An 18,035-nucleotide genomic window follows, 5' to 3' on the forward strand; every position below is an offset into this window, starting at 1 on the left:
GCACAGGTTGACAGTCTTCTGTTGGTGTGCAGTCGGCAGACCAGCCACATGTTTTCAAGTCCTCTGGACCCCACTTCCTCCCAGCCTTATTCCTTTATCATCATCCTTCGTAAACAGCCACGCTTGGACCTTTCCTTCAAGTTCAAATAATACTACCGAATACTATGATACTCTTAAGGTATCCTTTGATTCGAAAATGAATTTAAAGGAATTATGAATAGTAATAAAATAGATTATGAATAATAATAAGATGGGTTGTAAATAGTAATAAAATTTATGAGTTAAAATTATTAAATAGTAGTGAATAATAGTAAGATAAGTTAAAATAGATTGAGATAGATTACGAATATAAACCGGTCGTTTCTTTTTATTACTAATTTACTATTTTTTTTTAATTTTATAAAATTAAATTTATTTTAAATTAATTTACATTATTACACTAGTTAATTGAATTTTTTTTTTAAAATTATATAAGAAGGTTATGTTGTGATATTTTTAATTCAGAAATAAAAGAAAAACAAAAATAATCATGCTCTTACAAACTTTAGCCACACAATCATATTATCATGATCATCATCTGTTTGCATGCATATTTGGATGACAAAAATAATGGCCCGGGTTCTTGAATCTGGGGAAAATATTTTCTTAGAGCATTGGTAATGGTCTAGTAATTATCAAGTCTAAAGTTTAATTAGAATCTTAATTTTTAATTATAATATCAATTTTTGACTAGGTGAGTCCACATTGGACTAATCATTATAAAGTTAAAATAATAATATAATATATATATTCTTTTTCAAATACAATTTATATATTTCTTAAATCTGTATACTTTGTAGAAATAATGTATCTACTCTATCAATTAGTATAAATAATGTTTTACCATTCAAAAAGAGAGAAAAGTGATGAAATAATTAAATATTACTTTTTATTATAAATAATAGCTAGTCATGTTTAGAGAGGACTTAAAATTTACTATTCATAAAATCTTAAACTTTGAATTATTGACTAATCTAATATAAAATTTTTTTTTCACATCTAACTAAAATTTAAATTTATATTGACATTTAACTAATCCATTATCAATACTCAGCCATACTCATTAAGCTGCCGGAAAAAAAAAAAAACTCAGACGCAAGCACTTCTACAGAAGACAAAAGAAGGAACCAGTTGGATCCAACTAGTAAACACAGGGGCCCAAGTTCTTTGCTGTTCTTTAGAGATTCGGGGTGGCCAAGTGATCGAAGGGACAGGATTTCCTCGAAGGAACCAGCAGATCAAAGGAGAACTTTGCAGTACACCTACAGAAGACTCTAGAACAATTCTGCATAAAGGAAAGAGTGAGTTGTCATGAGAATGGTCTTGTAAACAGAATTATATTATAAATTATGAAAGTGATCTTTTGAGACACGTGTTACAGAATTATATTATGTGAGACACGTGTCATATATGTGGAGAGTATTCTATTGTGAAAATCATCTATATAAACTTTGTAAAAAGGCATGACTATGTAGAGAATTAATATATAAATTATGAAAGTGATCCTTTGAGGCATTTCATCAAACACCTTGTCTATCAATTACATTTTCATTTCAATATGGTATCCAGAGTCCAATAAGACTCACGTCGTCCCTTTACAGAAAAATGACTCATCCATTTCGTCCGAAAACTCAACCCAGAACCCCTCCCCATTGTCAACACATCCACCATCAACTTTGCCAACCATTTTGTTACCATTAAACTCACCATAGACAATTATTGCTGTGGAAAGCTCAAATGTTTCATTTTCTCAAAGGAAACTAGTTATTCAGTCATGTGGATGGCTTTTCTGTTATGCCTTCTCCCATGATCGACTGCAACCATAACTCAAAATACACAAAATAGAATTTGCTATATCAACTTATTATTTCTGTTTTTAATTCTTCTTTATCTCAACATGTGTTGGCACATATATTTGAGTGTACAACCTCCCATGGGGTTTGGACCACCTTGCAAAACTTATCCATTGCCAAGTCTTCTGCTCACAACATGCAGACCCAATTTTAACTTGATATTCTCAAGAAGGGACCAAAATCCATAACTAATTACTTTCACAAGGCCAAAACTCTAGCTGCATCACTAAGTGTCGTAGGGCACCCCTTTATCTCCAACTAAATTTTCTGTATATCTTCTAGCTGGCCTCGGCATCGATTATGTTTCCTTGGTAACATCTCTTACCACACGGGCTGACACTTTATCCCCACATCAAACCTATAGCTATTTTCTCAATCATGAGTCTAGACTAGCCCAACAAACCCAAATACTATTGTTTGGAAACCCTTTAGCAGCTCACTTTACCATCGCAAAGTCATCCTCACCTTCATCAATTTCTTCATCCAATAGAGGCAGAGGTGGTTGAGGTCCTAGACGAGGCCGTGGAGGAGGTTGTGGTGGCACCAACTATTTTTTCAATCGAACTGATCAACACCCTACCTGTCAAGTATGCCATAAAATTGGACATACAGCTCTGTCCTATTATCACAGGTTTAATCATACCTATCAAGCTCTAGCCCCACCATCCATCTCAACCAACCTCACAACCACTCATTCACCCTCACTTTCACCCCACCTTAACACCTGGTTTCTAGATACGGCCGCCACAAATCATTTCACTAGAGATTTCAATAACCTCAACCTGGATTCAATATCCTATCAGGGATCTGATCAAGTCAGTATTGGGGATGGTTCCACTATTCCGATTCAGCATACCGGCTCAGCTCATTTACATACATTCTCTGGCAATTTTCTTCCGCCTCAACTCTTGCATGTTTCTTTAATTACAAAAGATCTTTTGTCAGTTCGTCAATTTTGCTTAGACAATTTGGATTTGCACACCCGAGAGGTTCTTCTTCAGGGCACTGTTAGAAATGGCTTGTATAGTTGTATGTACTACCCATAGATGTTTAGGCCTCACCCTCCATCGCCGCCTCCCCTCATGCTCTCATTGGTGAACGTACTTCATCTTACAATTGGCATATGCAACTTTGTCATCCCTCACCAAGCATATTCATCCTATGGTTACACGATCGAAAGCCATGTCCGTGCCGCCACCCCCTTCGCAATGTCCTTCCTTGATTTCACCTGCAAAAGCATCTCCTCATCCAACTCATCCTATGATTACGCGATCGAAAGCCAACATGCGGTGTCCTCGAACACGCACTGATGGCACCATCCCGCGGCCCCCATCCAAACCCCTCCCTCTCTCTCACGGTTTCTGAAATCACTGATATCCCTGGAGAACCCAAATCATATACTGAAGCGTCCAAATATCCCGAATGGCGAAATGCCATGAAAATTGAATTCCAAACTTTATTGAATAACTCCACCTAAGATTTAGTACCATTCTCTCCATCGTTCATTATCTCAGGACTAAAGTGGATCCTCAAAGCTAAACGGTGAGCTGGTGGAACTATTGAACGGTGCAAAACTCGCCTTGTAGCCAAGGGTTTTCATCAGTAGGCCAGAATTAATTACCACGAAACATTTTTCCCTATTGTCAAACCCATAACTATTAGACTCCTCATCTCTTTGGTTGTTTCCTCCAACTGGCTACTACATCAACTTAAAATCCAGAATGCATTCCTACATGCTGACTTGGAGGAGGCAATCTACATGCAGCAACCTCCTAGATTTGTAAATCCTAATTTTTTTAGATATGTGTGTAAGTTGAAAAATGCCATCTATGACCCCAAATAGACTCTTGTTTGGATAATGAGATAAGATAAAATAGTTTTTTATGAAAGTTGAAAGTTGAATAAAATATTATTTTTTAATGTTAATATTATTTTGAGATTTAAAAGTTAAATTATTTATTATATTTTATAAAAAAATTTAATAAAATTATAATAATAAAATGAAAGATTTCAGAATTGAGTAACAACTAGAAAACTTTCGCTAAAAGGGAGAATCATTAAAAATAAAATTGACTAGAAAGAAAAGCCTCCACCAGTTACCACCGCCATTGATATAGCTGTATCCTCCTTGCTATTATTAAAGTTGCGAGTCATTAATCTTGTCCATGTGTTACTTAGTAAATTAATGTTGCAGCAGATGACCTATTAATCGTATTGTATGTGTATGTAGATAAAATCAGACACCTACAAAAAGGCCTCCCCCTCCTCCACTTTTCCTCGCCACACCCTTACTACTCTCTCTCTCTCTCTCTCTCTCTCTCTCTCTCTCTCCCTGTGGCCAGGTACTGCTCCGGAAGACTATAGTCTCATTGCCTTACTTTCTTACTTTCATCTATCGTTAGAATACTCCTGAGTCTGTTTTTTCCTCCACTACATTGAAAGCGTTGTTTTTTTTTTTCTTTTTTGTTTATGCAGGAAAATGGCTTCTTATTTGTGGACTCTGCTACTGGGTTTCCTTTTCGTTGTCCCCGGAACTCTGGGAGCTGCTCCGAGGCAGCCCGTACACGTGCCATTCGGTAGAAACTATATGCCGACTTGGGCTTTTGATCACATTAAGTACTTTAATGGAGGCTCTGAGATTCAGCTCCACCTCGACAAATACACTGGTAAAAAGAGCTACAAAAAACTATTCTTTTTTCCCATAAATAGACAAATGCCATCGATTCGTAAAATAAGTCTTTGTATAAGTATCTTCCTTGCCGTTATCGCTAACATTCTCCCTACACTTCTGTGCTGGATTCTGAAAAAAAAGGTACTGGTTTCCAATCCAAGGGTTCTTACCTGTTCGGGCACTTCAGTATGCAAATCAAGTTAGTTCCAGGGGATTCTGCCGGAACTGTTACTGCCTTCTACGTGAGTGATTTTCATCGCATTTTCTTGTCGGTTTTCTTGCACATCAGTAGGAAGGTCTTTTCTTTCACCAACAGATGCGTAGTGTTGGCTCGTTGGTTGAAAAAGCAGAGACTTTTAGGCAGATTTCGGGGCTTTTTTTTTTTTTTTTGGTCCCTAGTTCAAGATATCTTGTTTCCTGTATAGAACTGATCTTAAAGTATTCATGCGGCAGCTATCATCTCAAAACTCGGAGCACGATGAAATAGACTTCGAGTTCTTGGGGAACAGGACGGGGCAGCCTTATATTTTACAGACAAATGTCTTCACAGGAGGGAAGGGAGACAGAGAACAGAGGATTTATCTTTGGTTTGACCCAACCAAATCCTACCACTCCTACTCCGTTCTCTGGAATCTGTATCAGATTGTGTTAGTTCCTCTCTTCTCTCTCCGTGATCTTTCTTTTCATTTCTGCATTTAGTTTGAAAATTACCGTATTAGATCCTTTACGATGATGTTGCTCGATGATGTTGCTCGTATCTAAGTATTTAGATAGCAAAATGGAAAATAGGAGCGTCTCCCGAACTCTAACAAAGTCTCGATCTCTAAAGGCTGCAACTTTTGTGGGAAACAAGGTCCCCCCCCGTTTGATACAATCAGATGCTGTTTGTTTGGATTAGATTTTCCTAAACGTCCACAGTTCTATTTGTCTCTTTTTTAGTTGAGATGTTGATCATTCTGAATATCACTTAATCCGAATGTTTTAAGAAGACTCTTATCACCCTGTTTTTGTAGAATTAATAACTATTTAATCTCGATCTCCTTTGAATTACGATCTTCCGAGTTATCACATGAAGTTATTCACAAGGACCCTTTATTTCCCGACAAAATAAAAAACTGCTTTGATGAAGCTCCTCCCCTGATATCTTGCATTCTTTTAAAAGACATTTTTAGAACTCATCAACATCCAATATCTGGCCGCAATCAGCGGGGATACAGATATCGCACATGTAAACAGGATTTTCCAACAGAATAAGAACAACAATGAGAAGTTGGGAAGTGTCCCATTAGTGTCAACTTCAGTCATCAGGAACGAGGATTGTTGGCCTCACGGGTCTTGCTTTTCAACGTTGATGCCGACATAACTTTCAAAAACCAATAGTTTTTAGCGGATTCGCTTTTTGACTTTTGTTTCTTTCGAAACCTGAATAAATATTAGCTTGTCTTCACGTGGAATGGGAGATTGGGCGGGAGATAAATGTAAATTTTTAATTTTTTTTATTAGTTATTACTTCAGTTTTTTAATTTTTTTTAAATTCAAAATTTAGATTTTAAATTTTATAATTTAGTTGTACTTATGAGATTTTAAAATAGATAATTTTAGATAAAAATTTAAAATTAAATAAAATATTATTAAAATATTATTTTTTAATATGATTGTTGTTTTGAGATTTAAAAAAAGTTAAATTTTTTATTATATTTTATATGAATTTAAAAAAATTATAATGATGAGAAGAAATATTTTTATTATTTAAATTTTTAAGTTTTTTTTTTTTAAATACAGTTAATATTTTATTTATTTATTTTAATAACGTGCAGATTCTTGGTGGACGATGTGCCCATTCGGGTGTTCAAGAACTGCAAGGATTTGGGAGTGAAATTCCCATTCAACCAACCCATGAAGATATACTCAAGCCTCTGGAACGCCGATGACTGGGCGACCAGAGGTGGGCTGGAAAAGACAGACTGGTCCAAGGCACCGTTCATAGCCACATACAAGAGCTTCCACGTCGACGGCTGCGAGGCCTCTGTCCAGGCCAAGTTCTGCGACACCCAGGGGAAGAGATGGTGGGACCAGAAGGAGTTCCAGGACCTGGACGGATATCAGTACAGACGCCTCAAGTGGGTTCGCAGCAAATACACCATTTACAACTATTGCAATGACAGAGTCAGATTCCCTTCCCTCCCTCCAGAGTGCAAGCGCGACAGAGACATATAATCATCCCTCCTACTGCCCTACTCTACTACTACCATTTATTTATTTTTAACATATGAATTAATGTCGTGATTTTTCTTTTATCTTAACATTTTTACGAGATTTCTTATGTTTATCACTTTGATAGATATTGATTTATGATGGGGAGTGCTGGCTTTATCTATCTTTATACTAATATATGGTTTAAATTAATTGATCTGATGATCAGAAGATTTGCATGTTAGGACAGGTATCCAGAGATTCGTGTATTCACATGCTTGGCTATTTGGGTTTTTTAATGATTTATGTTGATGCAATTAAAGATTCACGCGAAAGGTGCCGACTTTGCATGTGCATTAATAACAACACCTTACAAGGCTACGAGTTTTTGTGTCCTGCTTTTTCTACTTCATCTTCCTACACAGTTTCAATTCTCACCCAAAAAAGATGAAACTATAAACCATTGAGAAAGTTTCACATAGTTTAGAAATAAATTCATCAGGAATAACTCCACTCCTCTTATTAGTTTTTTTTTTTAATTTTTTTTTTTTTTATGGAGAGAAATGAGTGTTGCTATATGGTATTAGAGCAAGTTAATATATAATTGATGATGAGTTTCTGCAATCTATTCCATAATAGTACCGGAAATATTGGTCCACACGTAAGGGGGTGTATTGAGAAGTCTCATATGGCTTAAGAATAAATTCATCTTGGGCTTTATAAAGAGTTAATTTTACTTCTTTTATTAGACTTTTTGTGGGAAGAAATAAGTGTTTCTATATAAATTATATGTATATTTAGAAAAAATCTATTCATCGTTTATTTTCTCATCATTTTCTTATCATCTCATAATATGATGTTAGATGATAAGTTTATAAGTAGAATATAATAAATAGTCTTTAATTATGTAATATCACATCATAAGATAATGAGAATTGGGATAATGAGTAACATTACTCGTATATTTATATATGCATCTATATTTATAGAGTTTGATTCATACCAGATTAAAAATCATGGGCTTTTTTCATCAATTCTGTATTTGTTTTATGAAATTGGGAAAGAAATATTATGCAGTTACCTCTGATCTTAATTCAGTTCCTGTTACTAGTACCCACAGTTGCGCAATTTTACTTCTCAGCTTTTTATTGTTTGCTTGTTGCTCTCTGATTATTTCAAATAGGTTGCTGCTTTGCATTTCTTCTGATAGCTGGATGAATAAAACCAGTACTCATCTAAAAAAAAAAAAAAAATATCAGGTTCACATCTGATTACATATCTTAAAAATCATAAATCTACAAGAAAACTGGGAGACAAGTCCAGAAACAGCAGGAAATCGAAGATCACTTCCAATTGTTGGCAACAATGTCAGCAAGATCAACTACCCTCTGCGAATAACCCCACTCATTGTCATACCAAGCAATCACCTTAACCATGTCATCTCCCATAACCATAGTTAGTGAAGAGTCCACAGTTGAAGACACATCACTGCACCTAAAGTCCACTGAGACAAGAGGTTCATCGCACACAGATAGGATACCCTTGAGCTCTTTTTCAGCAGTAGATCTGAAAGCTTCATTTACCTCCTCTGCAAAGGTCTTCTTTGACACTTGAACAACGAGGTCAACAACTGAGACATTAGGCGTGGGCACACGGAGGGCAATGCCATTCAACTTCCCTTTCAAACTAGGAAGAACAAGGGCCACGGCTTTTGCGGCACCAGTGGAAGTTGGGACTATGTTGAGGGCTGCAGCTCGTGCACGGCGAAGATCACGGTGGCTTGCATCAAGAAGCCTCTGGTCTCCGGTGTAGGAATGGGTGGTTGTCATGGTACCTTTGATGATGCCTGAGATATGATATTTTACATTAGTCACTATGGACATGTCGTATAAGTCATGACCATGCCGGAGGAATTAGTAGGATTGCTGAAATATTCATGATTACAAAGAGTGATGAGATAACCGAAAGGAAAACTTCTTATAGAAAAATATTTACTAAGACAGTAATTAATGCCAACCCCAAACATTCATCTTGACTACATGTGCAATTATCCCAAGATGGTGCCCAAATCCAAGCAGAGAAGGCACAGAACAGATCATGCAAGAACAATATGCTGTAAATATTATTCTCAATGACTGGTAAAAAATGTTTTCAAGTTGGAATAAGAGGGCCAAGTGGATAAACTAAGAGATGAAGAGAATCCTAGACAATCATAGATCAGTATGAAGCCTGTCTCCTCTTTCCTTTTCATTGCTCAGGTGTATAAAGTCAAGCATTTTAATTTTTGACCGTTTCTAAAAGCTCTCTGCAGTCTATAGGCTATGCAGATGCCAATAAAAACAACTTATGATCTTTAGAAATACAGAATTTAGTTTTTAGAAAGTATTTCTCTTTACATCTTTTGCATATTCTTTAACTTTGCCATTCCATGCTTATTTCCCATTGCACTGCACACATTGTACGAATATGATAAAAAAAAATCTCCCACGGGGAGAGATTGTTCTTTCCATCCTCCAAAAAAAACCAAATGTATACAAGACTAGAGGGTGTTGAGGTTGGGTAGGACTTCCAATTCTTAAGCCACTAAGATGCCAATAGCAATGCTACTTGGGATATTTGAAAAGGTGATTGTGCCAAAATTGAGGAAGTTATATGGCCAACAGGTGAGGGTACAAATGACAGGGTTAAGCTTTGCAATCGGAAAACTAAGAACTTTTCTCTCAATCTAACGGGCAGAATGTTGGGGAGTGTTTGTAGCTTGGTGAATACAACTGAATGAAAATACTAAGATAATGGCTGAGACTTGGATAAACTATCCTCCATGAGGCACCCATGGAAACAGTCTTTAACAGAGCTACAGATTTAAGGAGAGAAAGACAAAGCAATATCATCGATCACTGAGGAGGAAACCTAATTGCTGTTGAGCAGTCATTCTGGAAGGAAAATATCAACGAATGGTTTGGGCATATATTTATAAAAAAGATTAGAAAGGCGAGATGCAGAGAAAGGCGGAGGTGAGAGGAAAGTTACCGAATTTCTGGTCGAGCACCTTGACAAAGGGGGCAAGGCAATTGGTGGTGCAGGAGGCATTGCTGATGATGGGCTCATCCGGGTTGTAGGCGTCGGCATTAACCCCAACCACGTATGTGGGTATGTCACCTTTCCCCGGAGCAGTGATGAGCACCTTCTTGGCCCCTGCCTGTATGTGCTTTCCAGCACCATCCCTGTCCACAAACACCCCCGTCCCTTCGATCACCAGGTCTATCTCCAAGTCCCTGCGCAAACCACCCTTTTTTGAGTTACTCTATATACGAGCTATTCCTCCATGCCCAGACTTGAACAGAATAGATGAGGCGTTCCATTTTTGGAGTCAAAATTTGAACTTACTTCCAGGGAAGGTTGACGGGGTTGCGGTTTGAGACAACTTTGATGACTTTTCCGTCAACTGAGATGCCATTATCACCAACGGGCTTAACGTCGGCATCAAAGATGCCGAGGGTGGAGTCGTACTTGAGAAGATGGGAGGCCTGCTTGACACCGCCTGTGTCGTTGATGGCAATGACGTCTAGTGGGGAGTCCTTCCGGCCATGCCAACACCTCAAGAAGTTCCTTCCGATTCTCCCAAATCCATTGATCGCCACCTTCAGCTTGGCCTCCACCACTCCCTTCCTGTAACCACCGTTGCTGCCCACCTACAAAAATGTCCAATACTCAATATATACCTACGTTGAGAACTCCAATTCTGCCTAAAGGTAATTAAAAACGAAAAGTATTTTTATTCTATCGCATATTTTGTTATTTTGCAAATTAATCTTCACTGAATCAAAGGAATGCGGCCCACGTTGGGTGTCACTAAACATACACAATGCAACTGGAAAGATAATGAAACATTCAAGTTGTACATAAAGCAAGGAATTTCTATTCCAAAATATGCGATGAAATCACGAAATCTCCAACGACGTTGAGTTTCTTCATTTTATGTTCAAGCTGATCATGTTGCGTGAATCATTGGTCTAAAACAACATTTTGGGTACTTGCCACCAGAGGTTGATCCTTTGCCAACGCCAACGATGGAAATTGATACAATTATATTTGAAGTAGAATCAATCACACTGAGCTGAAACTGGATCATCCAAGTGGATCATAGCCCAAATTATTATAAGAGTGTGTACTTTTGGGTAAAAAAAATAGCAATTTAGCATACACTTGTTATGGTTAAAATGAAGTAAAAACGATGCAAACATTATGAAGTATCAGCTTATCAAACTTGTTTCCTCTATTGCATTATGACTTATGAAGTGCCAACAAGAAGTTGAGAACTTTGTTGAGAAAATTGAAACTCACAGCCGAAGTCTGGAAGGCAATAACAGAGAGCAAGTCATCGGAGGTTTTCCGGGCGAAGGGAAGAGAAGCTGCTGAACTGCGAAGGCCAGCGAATTCTGAGAACCCCTGACTGTTTACCTGAATACAGAAACTAATCGATCATGTCAGTGGAAGCTAATGTGGAAGACATGGATGGGTTTTTTCAAGATAGTATTAAAAGAGACCTTGAGAGACGGCTTGGCCACAGAGAGAGTAGCAGAAGCCATGGTTGTTTTACAACCTGATCAGGAGCAGCAGCAGCAGTGGCTAATGTGAGTTCAAAATCAGGAGGTGGGAGGGTAGATAACATGGAGAGGATGAGATTGCCGATAGCCTCTCATTCAACTTATGGCTGTGGTTGCGTGGCATGTTACTTCTTCCACCCCCATCATCAACCTTACGGTCTTTCTCTCCCATGCACCTAAGCCATTGGCTTTTCGGGTTGGCCCTACGTGACCCTTGACCCTTGTTAATTCTTTCATCCAATTGGACTATATTCAGTGCATTGTTTGGAATTGCTGTGAGTAATATAGTTTTTATTGCTTGATAATCATACTAAAATACTTTCAAATATATTAAATTTATTTAAAAAAAATCTTTTTGCGGTTGAAATGACATAACAGTCCATTTAATTTTTTAAAAATTTTGATAAGAATATAAATCAAACCTTATAATCAAATAATAACGAAAATAGTCTAATAAGATTTTCAGTAAGTATAATGAAGAAATCCTTTCAACAATGCATAAGATCAAAGGGTAAAGTTATAACTATCTGAAATTTATATGGTTCTTTTTGCTCTTAAAATTAGAACTTGATTTCGCATTATTCAAAAAAGCAAATTTGATGTATTTAAGGTTCTCCTTAAATGTACTTTTTAATTTTTTTTCGATTGAAAATTACTTTAATATATAACAATTTTAGAATTACTTTAACGACTACTAACGCAACTACAAACAGACTCAATTTTAGAAAATGATATATACATCAACGGGGTGTACAAGTCTCATTTAATCCATTTGAAAATAGTAGGATCGACGGTAAAATAATAATAATAATAATTGTTTTGGATATTTTCCAATAAGACTTGCACAAAATTGGTGCAAATCATTTTCCTTTATGATGTAGTAAGCCTCTAATGAAGATTTAGGTCTCGTTTGATTACATAGATGAGATGAAATAAGATAAAAAATTTGTGAATAGTAATGAAATAGTTTGAGTTAAAATATTTTATGACATTTTAGAAAATGAAAAAGAAAAAATTGAATAGAAATATTATAAAGTTAAAATAATATTAGAATAATATTTTTTAATATTATTTTTGTTTTGAGATTTGAAAAAGTTGAATTATTTTTTGTGTTTTGTTTAAAAATTTTGAAAAGTTGTAATGATTAAATGAAAAATTTTAAAAATTGAAATTAAAATTTTTTTGTATTTGAATAGTATTTAGATATTGAGTTGAGATGAATTAAGACCATCTGTAAAACCAATTGAGACCTTAATGTTATATCTATTTCTTTTTACGTTATATCCAATTCGATTGAAAAATTAGAGGGTCTCAATTGGGCCTGCACTCCTTCCCTAATCGGGAGCCCGATATGGTGGGTATATGGGTAATGGTCTGTTTGGGCGTGGGCCTAAGAAATGGTTTTCGGGTCTAACTCCAAATGGAGCATGGGTCGGGTGCGTTCGGAGCCAGTTTGGCAAGGTTGGCAAAAGAGAGTGAACCCACCGAAATGGTCGTCTCTATCAATCTAACAATTGGGCAGCATCGGCAGTTCAGAATCAGCGTCGGCAGTTTAGAACCAAAAATATTCTGTCTCCGCGTATCGCTCTTTTTCCGTTATCTCAAAGCCTGACTGACTGGTACTTCCATCTCTATCTCTTTTTCTCTCCTTTTCTTTTTAGAAAGCTGCTTTTTTTTTTGGTTGAACTTTTTAGCAGTCTCCGTCTTCATAGGAAGAATAGAAAACTTCCGATACCATAAGTGGGTTCTATTTCCACTTCAATTGAGGTACTGTATATGATAATGAAACCCCTTCCCTAATGCATAAAAACATTTATTCTTGTCAATCCCACAAACGAGATTTAAGAATAAGATTAGTTGATTGAACGAGAGGAATATGTCCTGGGATCAACTGGTGCTGTAGCGTAAAGGAATCACTTTTCTTATTTTTTTGGGGGGAAAGAACTGTTCAAGAAACCCAGAATATGAAAAAGTAAAAAGCAGCGGAAACATATTCGTCATGTCTGTTTGAAGGCCACTTTGGCGTGAAAAGCTACGGTTTACATATCTGCACATTTCACTTAACTGTAATAGGAATTTCCTTACCAGTATTTTAAAAAAAGTTTAGGAGTGTGGGTTAAAGGCAACAACAAACAACTTCTCCTTCCCTCATATATCGATTTCCTTGCCTACAATTTTCTACGTTTGTTGGTTGACATGATATTGAACTGTGCAGGTGAAAGATGAATTTGGCGATTTGACAGTTTGGGGCAATTTTTCTGTTATTTCGAAAAAAAGAAGTCCATAATGGACACCAAGTTGCCTCGTACAAAATTATCTGTGTACCTGTACATTCCCAATATCATAGGTTTGCTTGATCTTTATTATATTTTTCTCATTGCGCGTGCTTTCTCTTTGCAATAAGAAAACTTTACATAAATTCTCAGGAAAAAATATCTCAAGAACGAGTTCTCATGTATTTCTATATGGTTTTACATAATTTTGTTGCCTTTTGAATGAATGATTTCTGCTTATCTTGAGCGTGTAGGATACATAAGAATACTCATGAACTGCCTTGCCTTTGCCGTATGCTTTTCCAACAAAAAGTTATTTTCCATTCTATACCTAATCAGGTCAGAGTCAATCTTTTGGCCTCTTCTCTGTGTTGAGTTTTATAAGCTTTGCTATTTGTGAAACTAGTGCTTCATGCTTATTGAAATATTCCATTTCAGCTTTGTCTGTGATGCCTTGGATGGCTACTTTGCCCGCAAGCTCAATCAAGGTATAAGTTGCATCCTGTATTATCACCGTCATTAGTATGTTATTAATCTTTTAACTGAAGCGTAATGCAACTGATTGATCCATTTTTTCAGCTCCCAACTAGTAATTTTAATTTGGTGCGCCTCAATTTTCTTTGTTGCCACTCGTGTTGTTAGATACATCAGTCAACAAAACGCCAAGTTATAGCAATCGTTTTCCCATGATCTATTTTAGTGGTAGAAAGTTTTCCATGTGGGAACTTGCCACCTTTTGACATTTTGTCTTTCAAACGTAATTGTATCATGGCAGGTGGTATTCAGTTATTAATTCAACTATCTGTAAAGAACTAACAAGTATAGGAAGTTATAATTCTTTCCTACTGCAGGCAACATTAAACCATATATGTTATGAACACATTATAATATGCCAGTGCTTTCTATAGTTAAGATAAAGCAGTTGGTGGAAGAGGAGCTTTTAAGAATCGTGATACAAAGAATACTGATAATGGTTGTTGTGCATCTGGAAAACTACCAGAAGCCTCTCTCTCTCTCTCTCTCTCTCTCTCTCAGTGAAACACTAACACCTTTTTTTTATAATGATTAAGATATGGAACTTGCTTTGATGATTTTAGCTTACATTACTTCTTAGACTGCTGATATCAAACACACACACACACACACACAGAAAGAGAGGTGATCTTATAATCTCTGTAATTCTTATCCTTTCCTTTTCCAGTTTCAACCTTTGGTGCTGTTTTGGACATGGTGACAGACAGGTGATCTTAATAATCTCTCTTCCTAATACCCCAATCCCAGCTTCCTCTCCATTTTTATGTGTCTTCTAGAAACGTGTCATGCTTCCCTCCTTTCTATATTAATGTTCAAATTCTATTTGTTCTTTATGTATTATCAATGTAAATTATCTATCAATGTAAATTCTATCTTTTCTTTCCAGGATTAGCACTGCTTGTCTTCTTGTCATCCTCTCTCAAGTTTATAGGTAAGATTAATATTATTATCTCTCTCAAGTAAGATATGTGATAATATCCCTCTTCTATTAATTTAATATACACGTTTTCAAATGCTCACTTAATTGTATTTTTAATGGGATAATTTCCAGGCCTGGGTTGATCTTTTTGTCATTGCTTGCCTTAGATATTGCCAGCCATTGGCTGCAAATGTACAGGTATTTGTTTTTCACCATGTTTAGTCTAACCTTATTCATATTAGATCTGTCCAGAGCGGTTTACTCCAGAAGAAGAGTTCCCTCTGCTGTCGAATAAAAACCAAGTGGCCATGATTTGATGTTACCTTCATTTTTTTTTTTTTTTTTGCAGCACTTTTTTGTTCGGTAGGGCTAGTCATAAAGATGTAAAAGACAGCACAAATTGGCTTTTTAAGGCATACTATGGGAACAGGATATTTATGGCTTACTGTTGTGTGTCATGTGAGGTTGTTATTGTTACTCTGGACTATCTTTTTAAAACATTTCTTCCAATGATTATTACTATTCTCTTGAAATGATTTTATGGCTTCTACAGGTTCTTTACATTATTCTATTTCTTGTTGCAAAAAACCAAACAAACGATGTGATTGATGTAAGCCTCTATTTTGTTTGTTCATGGCATATTTTTTTCTTTTTCCTTTTGAGTTGAACATTAGGTGGTAATCTAGTTACTGTCTTCACATTGTAGGTTTTAGTATATACTGCAAAACAACAGAATTCACTCCTGTCTCTTTTAGTTGCTTTAGCACTGTTTGGCTGGGCAATCAAGCAAGCAATCAACATAATTCAGGTAATATATAGACATGTATCTGCTTTATTGAATCTCATATCCTTCAAATTCTGTATGGAATTGAGAAATGTTCTTTAATAATTTTTCCCTGATCACTGTTTTTTGCAAATCCATGAATTTGGTTGGTGAAAGCTGCTTTTGTTATATTTCTTGTTCTAAAACATGTTTGATTTTTTCAAAATTTATGCAATGTGAATGCACGTGGTCGCGATTTTTTGGAGTCTTTTATATGGTTGACATTGTTGGTAGATGAAGAAAATGAATCATTTGGGTCATAATTCAGCCACATGCTGCATAAGAAATGTTAGATGATTATAGAATTGCCTATTTGATTCTGGGAAATTATTTGAAGGTGCTAAAGTTTTGAGCACAGGATTAGGATCCGAGAACATAGGCATGCCTGCCAATGGTAGAATAGTCTGCTGGCATGGGTTTTGGCCCTTTGGGTCCTTGAAACCTCATTTTCATGAGTAATTAATGTATAGTGTAAAAGTATTGGGGTATGGTAGAGTGAGCAACAGATTTATGATAGTGAATTACAATTGTAGGATTCATGCTGACAAGGATCTCGGGTAATTAAACCATTGTGAATTCAGAGTATTAGTAACCGTTATGCTAGTTGGGTTTTGTAATTAGTGATCGCCAATATTTCATTAATGATAAGCATGTTCATGGTGCATCACGTACAACATCTATTGAAGGACGTTAGCTGGGATACCAGATTTACATCTACATTACCCTACCTCGGCATTCTCTGCCCATCTGGCTAGCAGATGTGCCTGCTGATTTTGCCTCTTGGCATTGCCAGGGTTGTTGTTAGTCTTCGTACAAATCGAATTAATGACATTCCCAGTGATCCAGTCAGGGGTCTCCTTCCTTTATCGGGATAAATTGCTTCCTTTAAAAATAGAGGATGAAAAAAAAAATGTAGCCTGAAATCAAAGATCAACGTAAGGTATTCATATTCTGTATCTGGCTTGACAGTAATGTGGTGGAACATTGCTTTGTTTGGCATGTCCGGATGAAGTCTAATGGCTAAAAGTCAATGTGGAGTTTGTTCCAAGTGTATGGGGCCAAGTGTTGCATCTTTAAGGATGCTGCAAAGAAGGAATGATGATTAAGCGTTGGAAATGAACACTTTAGGCATCTGTGTGTAGGTAAACATAATAAATGCATTTAGTTCTTTTGAAGCAACATACTTAATATGGCATGTATGGATGTGTTCTTTACTACCTGATTATTTTCCTGATATGCCTGTGCTTGTTTCATATTTTCACTTGAAATAAAGAAACATTGAAAATAAAAATAGTGATTTAGACTATATCCAAATCCTCTCTTCATTCCAGATGAAGACTGCAGCAGATCTATGCGTGCTTTATGACATCAACAAGAAGCAGCGGCCCTGAATTTTATAAACTCGTATTTTCTGGGTTTGAGGTAGTTAACCTCTGTATATACTTGAAACCCAACTTATTGTTCTTGAGCTTTTATGTAAAAGTGGCATTTTTTTTTTTTTCAAATTTCCTCTCTTCTTTTAACGGGTAAAAAAATGATACAGATTGTCTCTTATGCTTGTTTCATGCAATCCGACGGCCAAAAGTTACCTAATTAGTAAATGATTCGGGCATGAGCTACTTTTGTGAATAGTACGCAATTGTTCATTGCTGATTTGCCTGCTGGTTTATATATTCTCGTTTACTAGCCGAAGTGGTGGTAAAAGACAGCTTAATGAGAATGGGCGCGAACTGGATTCTTAACTTGGGATTGTAGCAAGGTGTTCTAGTAACAAGGGAAGAGTCGCTACCGATAAAAAAAAAAAAAAAAAAAAAAAAAAAAAAAAAAAAAAAAGAAGGGAAGAGTCGCAAACAGCTCAAGGTTGCGTGTTTCAGATTTATGCATTTTTTTGAAGAGTGTGCGGAATTTTTATACTCTAAAACTGCAAATATAATTTCTCCTCTTCCACATTCTCATATGGTTCCTTCCAATTACTAAAACATCTCACCAATGATATCTGTTCCATATACAGGGAGTAGATCTCATTCCTCTTCCCTGTTTCTATGGTTCTGTACTGAGTTTGCTTTGGATCTTGGAAAATGTTTTCCTTTCCATATTTTTTATTCTAGTGGTCTAGCTTATTG

The 18,035-nt window shown here is 36.2% G+C and overlaps 3 protein-coding genes and 1 long non-coding RNA gene across 5 annotated transcripts; 3 read left to right on the plus strand and 1 right to left on the minus strand.

The window, feature by feature from the left end:
- The first annotated feature begins 4,083 nt into the window (after window positions 1–4,083).
- On the plus strand, window positions 4,084–6,943 carry LOC121257445 (probable xyloglucan endotransglucosylase/hydrolase protein B). Its single transcript, XM_041158445.1, has 5 exons — window positions 4,084–4,234; window positions 4,368–4,558; window positions 4,705–4,805; window positions 5,017–5,210; window positions 6,381–6,943. The coding sequence occupies exons 2-5, from the start codon at window positions 4,372–4,374 to the stop codon at window positions 6,778–6,780; spliced, it is 882 nt and encodes a 293-aa protein (XP_041014379.1). The 5' UTR covers window positions 4,084–4,234; window positions 4,368–4,371; the 3' UTR covers window positions 6,781–6,943.
- LOC121257446 lies at window positions 5,217–6,090 on the plus strand. The gene is made up of 2 exons (XR_005939214.1): window positions 5,217–5,376; window positions 5,417–6,090. It is a non-coding gene; the product is annotated as an uncharacterized LOC121257446 (long non-coding RNA).
- Window positions 6,944–7,926: 983 nt separating the features above from the next.
- LOC121257444 (glyceraldehyde-3-phosphate dehydrogenase A, chloroplastic-like) lies at window positions 7,927–11,473 on the minus strand. Its single transcript, XM_041158443.1, has 5 exons — window positions 11,304–11,473; window positions 11,101–11,217; window positions 10,144–10,448; window positions 9,787–10,031; window positions 7,927–8,602 (listed from the first exon to the last, which is right to left on the minus strand). The coding sequence occupies exons 1-5, from the start codon at window positions 11,343–11,345 to the stop codon at window positions 8,100–8,102; spliced, it is 1,212 nt and encodes a 403-aa protein (XP_041014377.1). The 5' UTR covers window positions 11,346–11,473; the 3' UTR covers window positions 7,927–8,099.
- Window positions 11,474–12,829: 1,356 nt separating this feature from the next.
- LOC121257447 (CDP-diacylglycerol--inositol 3-phosphatidyltransferase 1-like) lies at window positions 12,830–17,835 on the plus strand. Of its 2 annotated transcripts, XR_005939215.1 has the most exons (12): window positions 12,830–12,982; window positions 13,579–13,710; window positions 13,891–13,975; window positions 14,075–14,124; window positions 14,838–14,877; window positions 15,057–15,101; window positions 15,222–15,287; window positions 15,439–15,553; window positions 15,643–15,699; window positions 15,796–15,897; window positions 17,600–17,687; window positions 17,750–17,835. XR_005939215.1 is itself a non-coding variant. In XM_041158446.1 (11 exons), the coding sequence occupies exons 2-11, from the start codon at window positions 13,650–13,652 to the stop codon at window positions 17,301–17,303; spliced, it is 681 nt and encodes a 226-aa protein (XP_041014380.1). In that variant the 5' UTR covers window positions 12,830–12,982; window positions 13,579–13,649; the 3' UTR covers window positions 17,304–17,366. The 2 variants fall into 2 exon arrangements, 1 of the variants encoding a protein (XP_041014380.1); XM_041158446.1 differs by lacking the exons at window positions 17,600–17,687; window positions 17,750–17,835 and adding an exon at window positions 17,244–17,366.
- The last annotated feature ends 200 nt before the right edge of the window (window positions 17,836–18,035 follow it).

This window comes from Juglans microcarpa x Juglans regia, chromosome 3S (assembly GCF_004785595.1).
Source record: "Juglans microcarpa x Juglans regia isolate MS1-56 chromosome 3S, Jm3101_v1.0, whole genome shotgun sequence".
Classification (NCBI taxonomy): domain Eukaryota; kingdom Viridiplantae; phylum Streptophyta; class Magnoliopsida; order Fagales; family Juglandaceae; genus Juglans; species Juglans microcarpa x Juglans regia.